The following is a 10,903-nucleotide window of genomic DNA, read 5'->3' as shown; positions in this document are numbered from 1 at the left end:
TGCTTTTGTTGTAAATTAAAGACCGTAAATTGTTAACCACAATTTGAAACCATCTCCCCCAAACATACCAAAACATTACTCTCATTCAATATAATCCTGGGCTTAAATAGTTAATGCTAATAAAACTTATCCATGTATTTACACACATATCCTACTTATCCGAACCGAAGATGAAGTGAAAAAGTGACCATTCGAAGCATAACTGAAGTTACAGGCTACTAGTATTTACGAGAAGAGGTTAAAAATTGGGTCAAGATGACGCGATTAGAAACATAACACACTTAACAATTCATTCATCACAATTCAACATTTGCGATGTACAACAAACAGTTTAATAACATAATTAACGATTTATTGTATTACATATGATGAATCTAATAAATCCTATATTAATTTCACACACAAAGTTGTAGCAACTATAAGATTACACACATTTACAACATTACAGCATACGCAATGTAGGACAGATACCAGCTAAAGGTACTTCATACTTCAAACAAATCAAACAACTACAAAGAAAATACATGAATATGATTAATGAATCACATAGTAGCCAAGCTGCTGAAGAGGCGTTTCAGACTGGGACATGCTGCACGAAACCTGCCCATACTCGCTGGATGTATCTGCCAATCAGCATAATACAATTTGAACAGTCACATTAGCAAAAAAGAAAACATGCATGCATTCAAAATTATTAACAAAATAAAGAGAGGTAGCTTTTATATTTTATCCCAGATCTTGATAAAAATTCTCACCTTTGGACAAAAACGGACGTCAAGTGTCTCTAGCATATGACACTGTTCTATGGCAACTTCAACAGCATCTTCACTGATGTTGCATGACTGCATATATGCCAAAAGTTCAAAATTAATTAGTTTATGTCAAGTACAGACTAAACAGCCATGGATGGTCTATCATTTAAGTATTTAGAAGTAAAATATTTAAGCATAAAAGTGAACATGAAAGAGATCTGTCTATACTCTATATAATCTATGCGTTTTCCAAATCGATCCAAAATGTTTACTGGAATATATACCAAGTATAAACACTTGACGAAATTGCAACTTTTTATACTTCTCCAGGATTTGTGCCCAATTGCCCATCAACCTTTTCTTATTGATGCAACAAAGAGAAACTTAGCAAGTCCTCAGGATGTAATTTATCCCACAATCCACCGTAAAAGAAAGAAAATTGGATGGCAAAAATTTATACCTGAAGGAAAAGGCTGGTCAATTTGGGGCAGTCGAGCTTTAAAATTTCCAAGGAGCAACAGTTGCTGTTTAAAAGAATACAAGTGAACATATGCTACAAAGAAAATGGACGAATTCAGTAATGTAAACATTCCAATGGAACAAAGAATACCTGAGATTAAGAAAGCACAAGTTTAAACACGCAAGGTCAACTTCTTTCAGATTTGCAGACAGTGAAAGGTTCAATGATGACAAATGTAAACATCTTGCTGCTGATGGAATAATAACCTTTTTGATATTTGCACAACCAACACAGTTAAGGTTTTGCAACAAACGATTAGGATGTTCAGCTGACAACTCAATATCAATAGCCAATTGGCCCAATTCAGAACCCCAATTGAGGTCATGCATGTTCACACAACCATTCAAGCTCACATGAGTTAACTGAATACAACAAGCAAGAAGTTTCTCAATAGCAGACTGGCACAGAGTTCCATAGGACAAGTCCAACTCACACAATGAGGGAAGAGCGCCATTCTTGTAAAGAGGCTCCAGTGACGAGTCAGATAGATACTTGCATGCTTGCAATTTTAGAACCTACAATCATATAAAGAACAATATATTGTTGTAATAATGATGATGATGATGATGATCATGCATGTATCCCATCATAGAAAAGAACATTATGTTATAATGCAATCATAGTCACATTTGCAAACCATTAACCGTACTCTTTTCCAACATTTCAGAGATGCGGGTTTAAGTGATTGTTATAACATGATGCAGTGTCCACAAACCTCAGGAAACTTTATTAAACAGACTGACACTACGGTGAAACATTCAGCGAATGATACTACTTCAAACACATCTGAAGTCTGGAGTCATTAACAGTTGTAAATTATAGTTACTTGTTTCCTCACGGGTATTCATCGCCATTGTACCATATTATGTGCCATTAGTTTCTCAAAGAAGATTTTGCGAAGTTTGTACCGGTTAAAATGCATTTTGAGTCTCTTGACCATTGCATGAGTCAACCTCAATAACCAGACTTTTTCTCTACTCCGTATGTTGTCATTCAGGTAAATGGTTACAGGTGCAATGCAATATATCCTCGTAGTAACACAAAGCCTAAAGATCTCCTAGAAGTCGTAAAAAAAATTCAGCTGCAACAGCCATGTGATTCCAACACTAGCAATGAATGCATCAACATGTCTATATGGGGACTCACTCACATATTTCCATCATACAAACAAAAGCAAGCGTCAAACTGATAAGAACATCAATAAAGTCAGATTAAAGCACTGTACAATATACCTTCAACTGCACACAGGAGTCAAAAACTGGCTGCAAATCCATTAAGAAAGTGTACGAAAGATCAAGTGAAGTCAAATGTGGAAGCCGGCGCAAAGATGAGAGTCCCTCGGGTCCAACTAAAGGGCATGACATTAAAATTAATGATTCAATGAGAGGACATGAAGTTGTGGTTGCAGACAAGCAATCATCTCTGAGTTGACTGCACAAGAAACCCCTAAATATCAGTTTCAACATGAAGAACGAACCAAATTTGAAGCAAGCAGGTGTCACTTAATGAAGGAGACTAAGCTAATAAGCTATACTACACAGTAATACCAAAAGAATCAACATCACCTGCAAAATGAAGCATCCAGAGATGTTAATAGAGGGCAATTAATTGAAGCTTCAGATAATACACCGCATCCTTTCAATTCGAGCAACACCATGCGTGCTGCTTCAATATGTAAAGAATTTAATTTGGGACATATTCCCAGATTAAGTGAATGAAGACCAACCTGTAATAAGCACAAACATATTAAAGTTTCATGACACCACAAAACATATTCAAGCTTACTATGTAAGGTGTTGACTACACTAGTGCTTTCATATTTCAACATGCTTGCTACGTATTCATACAAAGTATTAACATCACAAAAAACTCCGAGTAGACTAAGGCTGCTATGTCACTAAATTAGCACAGAACACTATAAGGATAATGGACAAACTCATTACAGTGCTTGCAAGCGACTTCCTGCACTTGAAAATTCGATATCTTTTTCATTTACACACTATCTTTTCTTAAAGATCTCAACCTACGCCTCATGTTTAAACAGGGGGGAGGAATGCATAAATTTACTGCAAATGGGTTTAAAAGATTACTTTGCACCGCAAATGTCATTTTGGTTGCAGCTCGACTCAGAAAGTATCCAGGGTAAGAAGACCTTCAAATTTTTATTAAACTTTGCAATTAGGGTAAATGGGGATGCGGAGAATACAATAGAGGCCATGAAGATAATTTAATCTTATGCATAGACCATAAAGAGAAAGAACCTCAGAGTTTGTTTCCTGATACATATCGCAGAGACAGAGATATTAATATTACATATGTCATGCTTGCGTGCATGAGTGTTTTGGCTGGAAGATAAGCATATATAACCTCAGAGTTAGTTTCCTCATGATCTGTATACTTTGCTTTCTATTATTGATGTTGTGCAAAATAGAGTTCGAGTGTGCCTTCGCTTATCTTTTGCACTTTGATTTTTATATGATTTCTCGCGAACTGTGTATTCACTGTAGTGTGGTGGTTTAAATAAAATCTACTTGCACAAGCACGAAAGTAACTGAAGTTACTGAACATAGGTCAGAATGTTGAGAAAGAAAAGCATTTTATATTCAAATCTCAAGGAGAAAAGATTAGCAAAGAAAAATCATGTACTAAAGCAATAAGATTATGTGTAAATAAAAACACATACCGGGCAAAATGATGCTAATTCAAGATGATCACACCCATCCAGAGAGACATTCTCGAGATTAGGGCAACTGAGCTTAAGAGAGCTTAAAGCACGACAACCAGCGAGAGACAAATTCACTAAGGTTGTAATGTTGAAACTTACAACTGTCAGGCTCTGCAAGAAAACAAATGATATTCAGTTACAATGTATATAACCAAAAACATGTGGCTTCACATGTATATACTAACATTGTAGAAGAACTTCAGCATTAAGCTAAACATAGACTCTAGCCAAACCCTCAAAAATAAACCAAGCTACAGCAAGTCACCAGAGACTAGAGAGCATAGAATTTCTAAACGAACGAATAATAAGGTACATATGATATATGGAATACATCTATTTGTGTCTTTACTGTTCATAATGTATTTTCTATTAATCAGTTAATGAAAAAATTGATAACTACTAAATACAAAACACTGTGGGTCCTACAGATCTTTCTTTCTTCCTTAGTGCCTAGGTAAGAGGTGAATTTGATGTGCTTAAAGGCCTACGTGCAACTATTTCTTCTAGTGGCACTAAGTTTGCTGCTTCGTAAAATAAACTTAATAAGAACCTAATAAAAAAGAAAATAGATCTAAATAAGATGATAAGTTCTGTATATCATAAAACTTTACTTTGATGAGGGAGGTTGGTCTAAAATCATCATTTCGAAGATATTCATGAGAACTAATTGTGATGGTTGTTAGTAGCCGCATTAACTACCGTAATCGTTTTTAGAAATCCGAATGCTATGAATAATGGTTTTTATATAATAACGCTTCATAAGTCATACAATCACAAACCTCACAGTTATCGAGAGTTAATGATCTAAGCATCGGACATCCACCGCCTTCACTAAAGACTTCACAGATAGAATTAGTCAGTGATTCACAATCTGTAAGGTCCACCTCACGCAAAGACTGGCATTTCAGTGCTAATGTAGTCAGACTTTCTTGCTTTTGCAAGATCAATTTCTGCAATTAAGTAACAATATTTCTCAATAAATCAGGTATACAAGAAACTGTCAAGGATACAAGAACAAGTGAATCCATCAAACATACTTGCAATGAATTTGATGTGAGGCTTATTCTCTGGAGGGAAGGGCAATTGGAAACTTTGATGGATGAGAGCATTACACTCCGCAAATTCAATTCAATGAATCTGGAAACAAGTAACATAAAAAATCCCTTTGTTAAACAAGATGCTAATAACATGGAGTAAAAAGTTGGCAGAAAACAGAATCTTAAGGTAGCACATGATTACTTTCGACAATGTACAAGTCTTATGTTCCGCAGGCGTGGAAGATCCAGCGAAACTGACGTCAATAAGCTACAATTATCAAGCTCCAACACCTGTTACAAATTCAATTGATCGTTTAAAAAAAATCTGAAACAAACATTAAATAGAAGACAAATACCAAAAGCTATACGAAAATGAAGGTTCCAACCTCCAACATATAGCTATAGGATATTGCAGCCATTGATGCTGAAGTGATTCCCTCACAACTGTGAAGCTTAAGAACTGTCAACATTGGCAGTCTTACAGACTTTTCAAGATAAACCAAAAATAATGTTAACAATGATATCTCTGGATGAATCAAAATCAAGATAAACGACAAAGTTATATATATATATATATATATATATATAGAGAGAGAGAGAGAGAGAGAGAGTAAGGAACCTGAGATTTATCTCAGGTAAGTTTGCTAAGATAATGAGGTTCTGCAACAGAATTAATTTGATTTTGTAGTAGAAATACAACTGATATAGCAATGCTCTCAACAGCCTATTTATTTATACATGTATACATTTCTAAACCTAGATACTGTTTAGCTTGCACAGTTCATGATTGAAAATGTTTTCAAAAACTGATACACAAACATGGTGTTTTGCATGTATAAAACACTTTTCAGTTACTGAACATGCAAAACACTTGTTCACCTACTGAACAAAGTATTTTGCATTAATATTACATTCAATTGTAAAAATTTTGTTATGTAAAACACTTGTTCAGTTATCTTTTCTCCAAAATTGAACCCAGAGTTTTTTTTGCTAACTCTGAACCCGGTATATTGCATAAATAGTACATTCAATTGTTAACTTTTTTCTGTTATGTTTTACTGCAAAATTGAGTGTTTTCACATGCAAAAGACTATATGTTCTGCTGCTGAACACGGTGTTTTCCATAAATATTACATTCAATTGCATTTTCTGTCAAAAGTTTTGAAAAGGCTCACAGAATTCAATTGTGTAAATATCTCATAGAATTTCAATGCAAGATACAATGTGTAGATGCAGAACACTGGTATCTTAGCTAAATTTCTACTGCAGAACAATGTGAGTTCTTCCAGAACTCCATTATCTACCTGAGATAAATCTCAGGTTCCTTATTCTCATACACACACACACACATATAAATAAAGAGAGAGAAGGATTTTTTTTTTATATTACACTGAATCAGAGGTTCAGGTATGTGCAACGTACAACTGACCTCAAGTGAGATGTTCTGGCAGTATGAAGCATTCAGAACATGCAGATTGGCACATGTGAGAGCTATCTCACGTAAAGTTTCATCACTAACGCATGAGCAATTCGACACATCCAAAGACTCCAAAAGTTGGCATGATATTGCTGCTGAACGAATTGCAGCATCTGAAAGCTTGTGGCAGGAGGCTACATCAAGGTCCTGCAAAAGAGGGCAGTTCAGTGCAACATGTGCCATACTACTCCTCTTTAGGGACAGGGTTTGAAGTTGAGGGCACCTGCAACAAATTTCATTACAGCATAGTTGAATGGTAACTTAAATGAAATTTGGCTTGATATCTTAAATAAATTCTCATACCTGACAGAAATTCGAAGCACCCGACATTTCACAATCTGAAGATTACGTAATTGATCATGATATATGGTTATCTCTTGAATACCATTGCCAAGAGCAGCATCATTAACAATCAAATTTTTCAACTTATGACACCCCGTTAACTCTTGAAAAATTGTTTCTCCTAGTTGTCCTTTACCCAATATTAAAACCTCAAGATTTCTGAACAGATCCATACATATCAGCATCAAAATATAGAAAACATTAACAAATGTTGCACAAAGGGAAGAAATAAATGCTCACCTTAGTGAAGAAATGGCCTTCATCGCTAGCAAGTGAATAGCAGGAGTACCAGTAATATTTAGTTGAGTTGCTTTCAGGTACCGACGACACATGTCCTCAACTACAAAAAAATTAAAGTTAATGATCATTTAAGGATTCATATGACAAATGTTCATAAAATAAAATAGTTCAACACAAAAAAAATATGCTTTTGTACCGTTGGAAAGCAAGAACGTAAAATATTTAATACATAAGTTCTTGACCATAATTAACAGCAAGTTGCAACACAATCGATATAATACTTAATTCAGCAATTAAAAAACCATATTACAGAAGCTCCAGTAGAAGATCAAGAGAAGACACTAGTAGGTTATCAAATATAGTTTGACGACCATACCTCTAAAATAGATTAGGTAGGCAGTATTTAAATGTCTTAGAAAAGCTCTATGTAACTAGGAAACCAGCAATAACAGGAAAAAGGAAAAAAAGTTTAATAATCCAAAAAGAAAATTTTTCCTATCAGCCCAAACAAGACATAGATGATTGAAAGTTCGTGATTTTAATAAATGATCAAAACAATTCTCACATTGTAGTACAGTTATGCTCCGATTCTCAAAGTTCAAGATTCTCCAGAAGTCTTCATGAGCACTGGCAGTTCTCCACTGCCTGCATACTTTGGCTGCTTGACAAAGATTGATATGGTTCAAGAAAGAAAAGACCTATCAACATGCAGAACAGTATCAGAGAAAGTTGGGGGCAATGAAGGGGAAGTGGCGACAGGAAGAGCACAACTATCACTAGATATTTGATCTATGTTAAAAAAAACAAGCTTAAAATTAATACCATATGCAACAAGTCGTCAGTAAGATCCATACGCACTCCCATATCATCCATTTGTGGAGTATTGCAACCATCACTATTATCCCTCCCACTACTAGAAACGATTAAATTTTCAGGCTCTCCTTCAGCCAAAATTGGAGAAGGGCAATGGGATTCATCTTTTAAGGAACCTTGATTGATGTTATAGCCCCTTTCAAGAAAATCTGAAGATGCGGATGCAAACTGGCAATCCCAATCACTGCAAATGCTTTGGTATTCAGTACCAGATACAACTATTAAATATGCGTATTCTTTCAGATATTAAACCAATCGAGTTCCATCACAAATTTATCAACATCAATATATATTAGAAACCAGACCGAACTAGACGTATAATTTTGTATGACTACTTAGCTATAAAATGTAGAGTAAAAAATTGTAAACATAATCAATAAATAATAAATAGTAGGAATTCACTTTCCATATCAGCAGAATTCGAATATATTCTACAAAAATCCAAGAACACATGTATAATCTAGTATGCAATGAAACAAACATAATGAATATACAAATAAATGAAACACACATCATTATAATAACATAATGTGTAAATTTTAAATACTATTAGATTATACATATACAAATGAGTAATAATCAAATTATGAGTGAACTATTATTCACATCGACATAACTATTATATTACATGCTATATATAAATAATTGCTATTTAAAATATAATATTATAATCAGTTACATCATAAATGTAATTTTAATGTATATTGCATAATCAACTGAAAATTTTATATAACACCATTAATGAAATATGAAAGAATATAATACAATATTTATATATTGTAAATGTAATTAATATTATATTAAAGAAAGACTAATTACAATTACCAGGTGGAGTGGTAAGATTTGGTCATGATAAGCAAATTGTTTGAATGCTCAACTCTGATAGCTTCAAGGTATTAAAAAATCAATAGTTTACGTTGTCAAAATATTCAATTTGACAAAAATCTCCTTGCTCCTGTTGTTGGTTGTTGTGCATGCAAGGTTTTCTCTAAAAAAATATATGATACTGTTTTTGGTAGAGGTCAATTAAAGAAACTAAATACTCATGAAGTCATGCACACATGTCTCCAATGATGAAAGGGGTATCTTCTAGGCTAAGCCTTGCACTTATAATCATAGAAGCTATGATGTGAAATACACCAATGTGATCTTTGGCAAAGTAGGCTCCTCTAGGTAACATTGAGAATCGACTGTTATTACTTTGCAAGAATAAGGAGACCAAATTATCATAATTCTTTTCTAATTTACAAGTTACTATTTTGTATTTTTATGTATTTTTATGTATTTTATGTCATTGTCGGTTTTATATCATTTGTTCTTTTCAAGAGGTGGTAACATATAATAGCTCCTCAGAATGCTTCCAGGCTCGGGAAAGGGACAGACAAGCACTAATCCAGGAATATTGACTAGGTGTTGATTATCTAAAATTTGCTATCTCAGACTTTTTGAAATTGCACGAGGCTGCATTAAAACAGACTACGTGTTTGCAAGTACTTTGGTAATTACTAACTATAAGATAGTTGATGATTTCCTGTGCTATCGTTGCAGCAATGTTTTTTCCCCAAAATATCAACATTGCCCCACATATCACTGGAAACTTTAATTTCTACTTTGTTAAGAATTGACCAAAATTTTGCAGCAAGAATGTTACTTCTATATTTTCAATTTCAACATCAACATGTCCAGTTAAAAAAACACCACTAAACCAAAAGTTGCAATGCTAGAACTGAATTTCAGATGATTAGATAAATAGAAGTACATAATGACTACATAAAGAAAGAGAAACTCACAGTGAAAACGAATGAACTTTCGGCCTCTTATTATGAGTATCATGATCAAGATTCTCCCTTTCCAGTGCAACCGCTGACGAAGACGAAGGCTCACCTCCAGTTGCCCAATTCAGTTTGACTGCCCTTACCCTTTGTACAGTACTTGACGACTCACCCATGTCACGAAAACTCCTCAAACCACCAAGAACTTCATCCATACAGCCGCTTTCAGCTAAAAAACATTCCGTAAACCTCTCAAACTCCAATTCCTCGAGACTCTTACCTTCCTCTCCACTTCCCATACCCCCAGAATTATTCTCCATATTCCCCCAAAATCAAAACTTTATCTTCTTTACCCTCCCACTTCTCGAAAATTCCTCAAGAATCACAACAAATTAACAGCTGCAACATAAAAGATACCACCTTTATATCAAATTCACACACATTTCAACCCCAATTACAAAAAAAATCACAAAATCCATAAACCCTAGAAATAACAAATCGAATTCAACAATTGAGCTAAGGGACCAAAAGGGTAGTTCAAATTAATCATATAAAGTGTAAAGATTGAATCTTTATCAATCTTTATGCTTGTAACAAAGCAAAAACTGATCAGAAATGTAACAAAAATACAAATTACACAGCAAGAACTGAAAAGGTAAAAACTTTACATCAAGAGAGAGAATTGTAGAGAGAGAGAATTACAAGAGGTGGATCTGATCGGATCTTTAAATGTTGTTCTTCAACTGTGTGTATTCGTCTCTGCTATAAAGATCGGCGGTGATAAAGATAAATGTAATGTATGCCTCTCCGATTGTGTAACTGAAGTATGTGTGTGATTTCTATTTCTATAAATATTTTTCTAATATAATTTACTTTCTAAGTTTTTTTTTACTAATTTGGCTTATATGTCTTACAATTTAATATACATTCTAACAAATCTCGGGGGAGAGCGAGAATCGAACCCACTTGAGATAAGCTATTAACCACTTAGTTATCTCATCGCGCTCAAATTGAGTTTAAAAAAATTATATTACAAAAAAAGCTAAACAAATTGAGTTGGTTTAGAAAAAAGTGCACGAGTGAAGAGAGAAACATTGGACGTCACTAAAACCAGTTGAATAGCAAATTATATTTTACGAAAAATATATTCATTCGAATCTGTTAT

General features: G+C 34.1%; 1 protein-coding gene across 2 annotated transcripts; it reads right to left on the bottom strand.

Moving 5' to 3' along the window:
* Positions 1-330: 330 nt before the first annotated feature.
* Positions 331-10,575, bottom strand: LOC141671484 (F-box/LRR-repeat protein 15). 2 transcript variants are annotated; one of them, XM_074477761.1, is made up of 18 exons: positions 10,441-10,575; positions 9,757-10,137; positions 7,916-8,150; positions 7,659-7,791; positions 7,094-7,193; positions 6,815-7,012; positions 6,464-6,734; positions 5,421-5,519; positions 5,237-5,325; positions 5,035-5,134; positions 4,777-4,947; positions 3,956-4,108; positions 2,838-2,998; positions 2,505-2,703; positions 1,363-1,787; positions 1,213-1,276; positions 756-842; positions 331-623 (listed from the first exon to the last, which is right to left on the bottom strand). In XM_074477761.1, exons 2-18 carry the CDS (start codon positions 10,056-10,058, stop codon positions 543-545), a joined length of 2,868 nt encoding a protein of 955 aa, XP_074333862.1. In that variant the 5' UTR covers positions 10,059-10,137; positions 10,441-10,575; the 3' UTR covers positions 331-542. The 2 variants fall into 2 exon arrangements, with proteins under 2 accessions (XP_074333862.1, XP_074333863.1); XM_074477762.1 differs by having other exon boundaries at positions 10,407-10,556.
* Positions 10,576-10,903: the final 328 nt, after the last annotated feature.

Source organism: Apium graveolens, chromosome 7 (genome assembly GCF_009905375.1).
Source record: "Apium graveolens cultivar Ventura chromosome 7, ASM990537v1, whole genome shotgun sequence".
In the NCBI taxonomy this organism is placed as follows: domain Eukaryota; kingdom Viridiplantae; phylum Streptophyta; class Magnoliopsida; order Apiales; family Apiaceae; genus Apium; species Apium graveolens.
Note: the sequence above shows the minus strand (reverse complement) of the source record. Positions and strands in the feature narration are given on the sequence as shown.

Coding starts and splice junctions, on each gene's coding strand:
- LOC141671484 (XM_074477761.1), bottom strand. CDS start 10,058: ATGGAGAATAATTCTGGGGGTATGGGAAGTGGAGAGGAAGGTAAGAGT. Junction 5,326..5,420: donor CCTATAGCTATATGTTGGAG/GTTGGAACCTTC, acceptor AATTTGTAACAG/GTGTTGGAGCTTGATAATTG. Junction 1,277..1,362: donor TTGTGCTTTCTTAATCTCAG/GTATTCTTTGTT, acceptor TCTTTTAAACAG/CAACTGTTGCTCCTTGGAAA.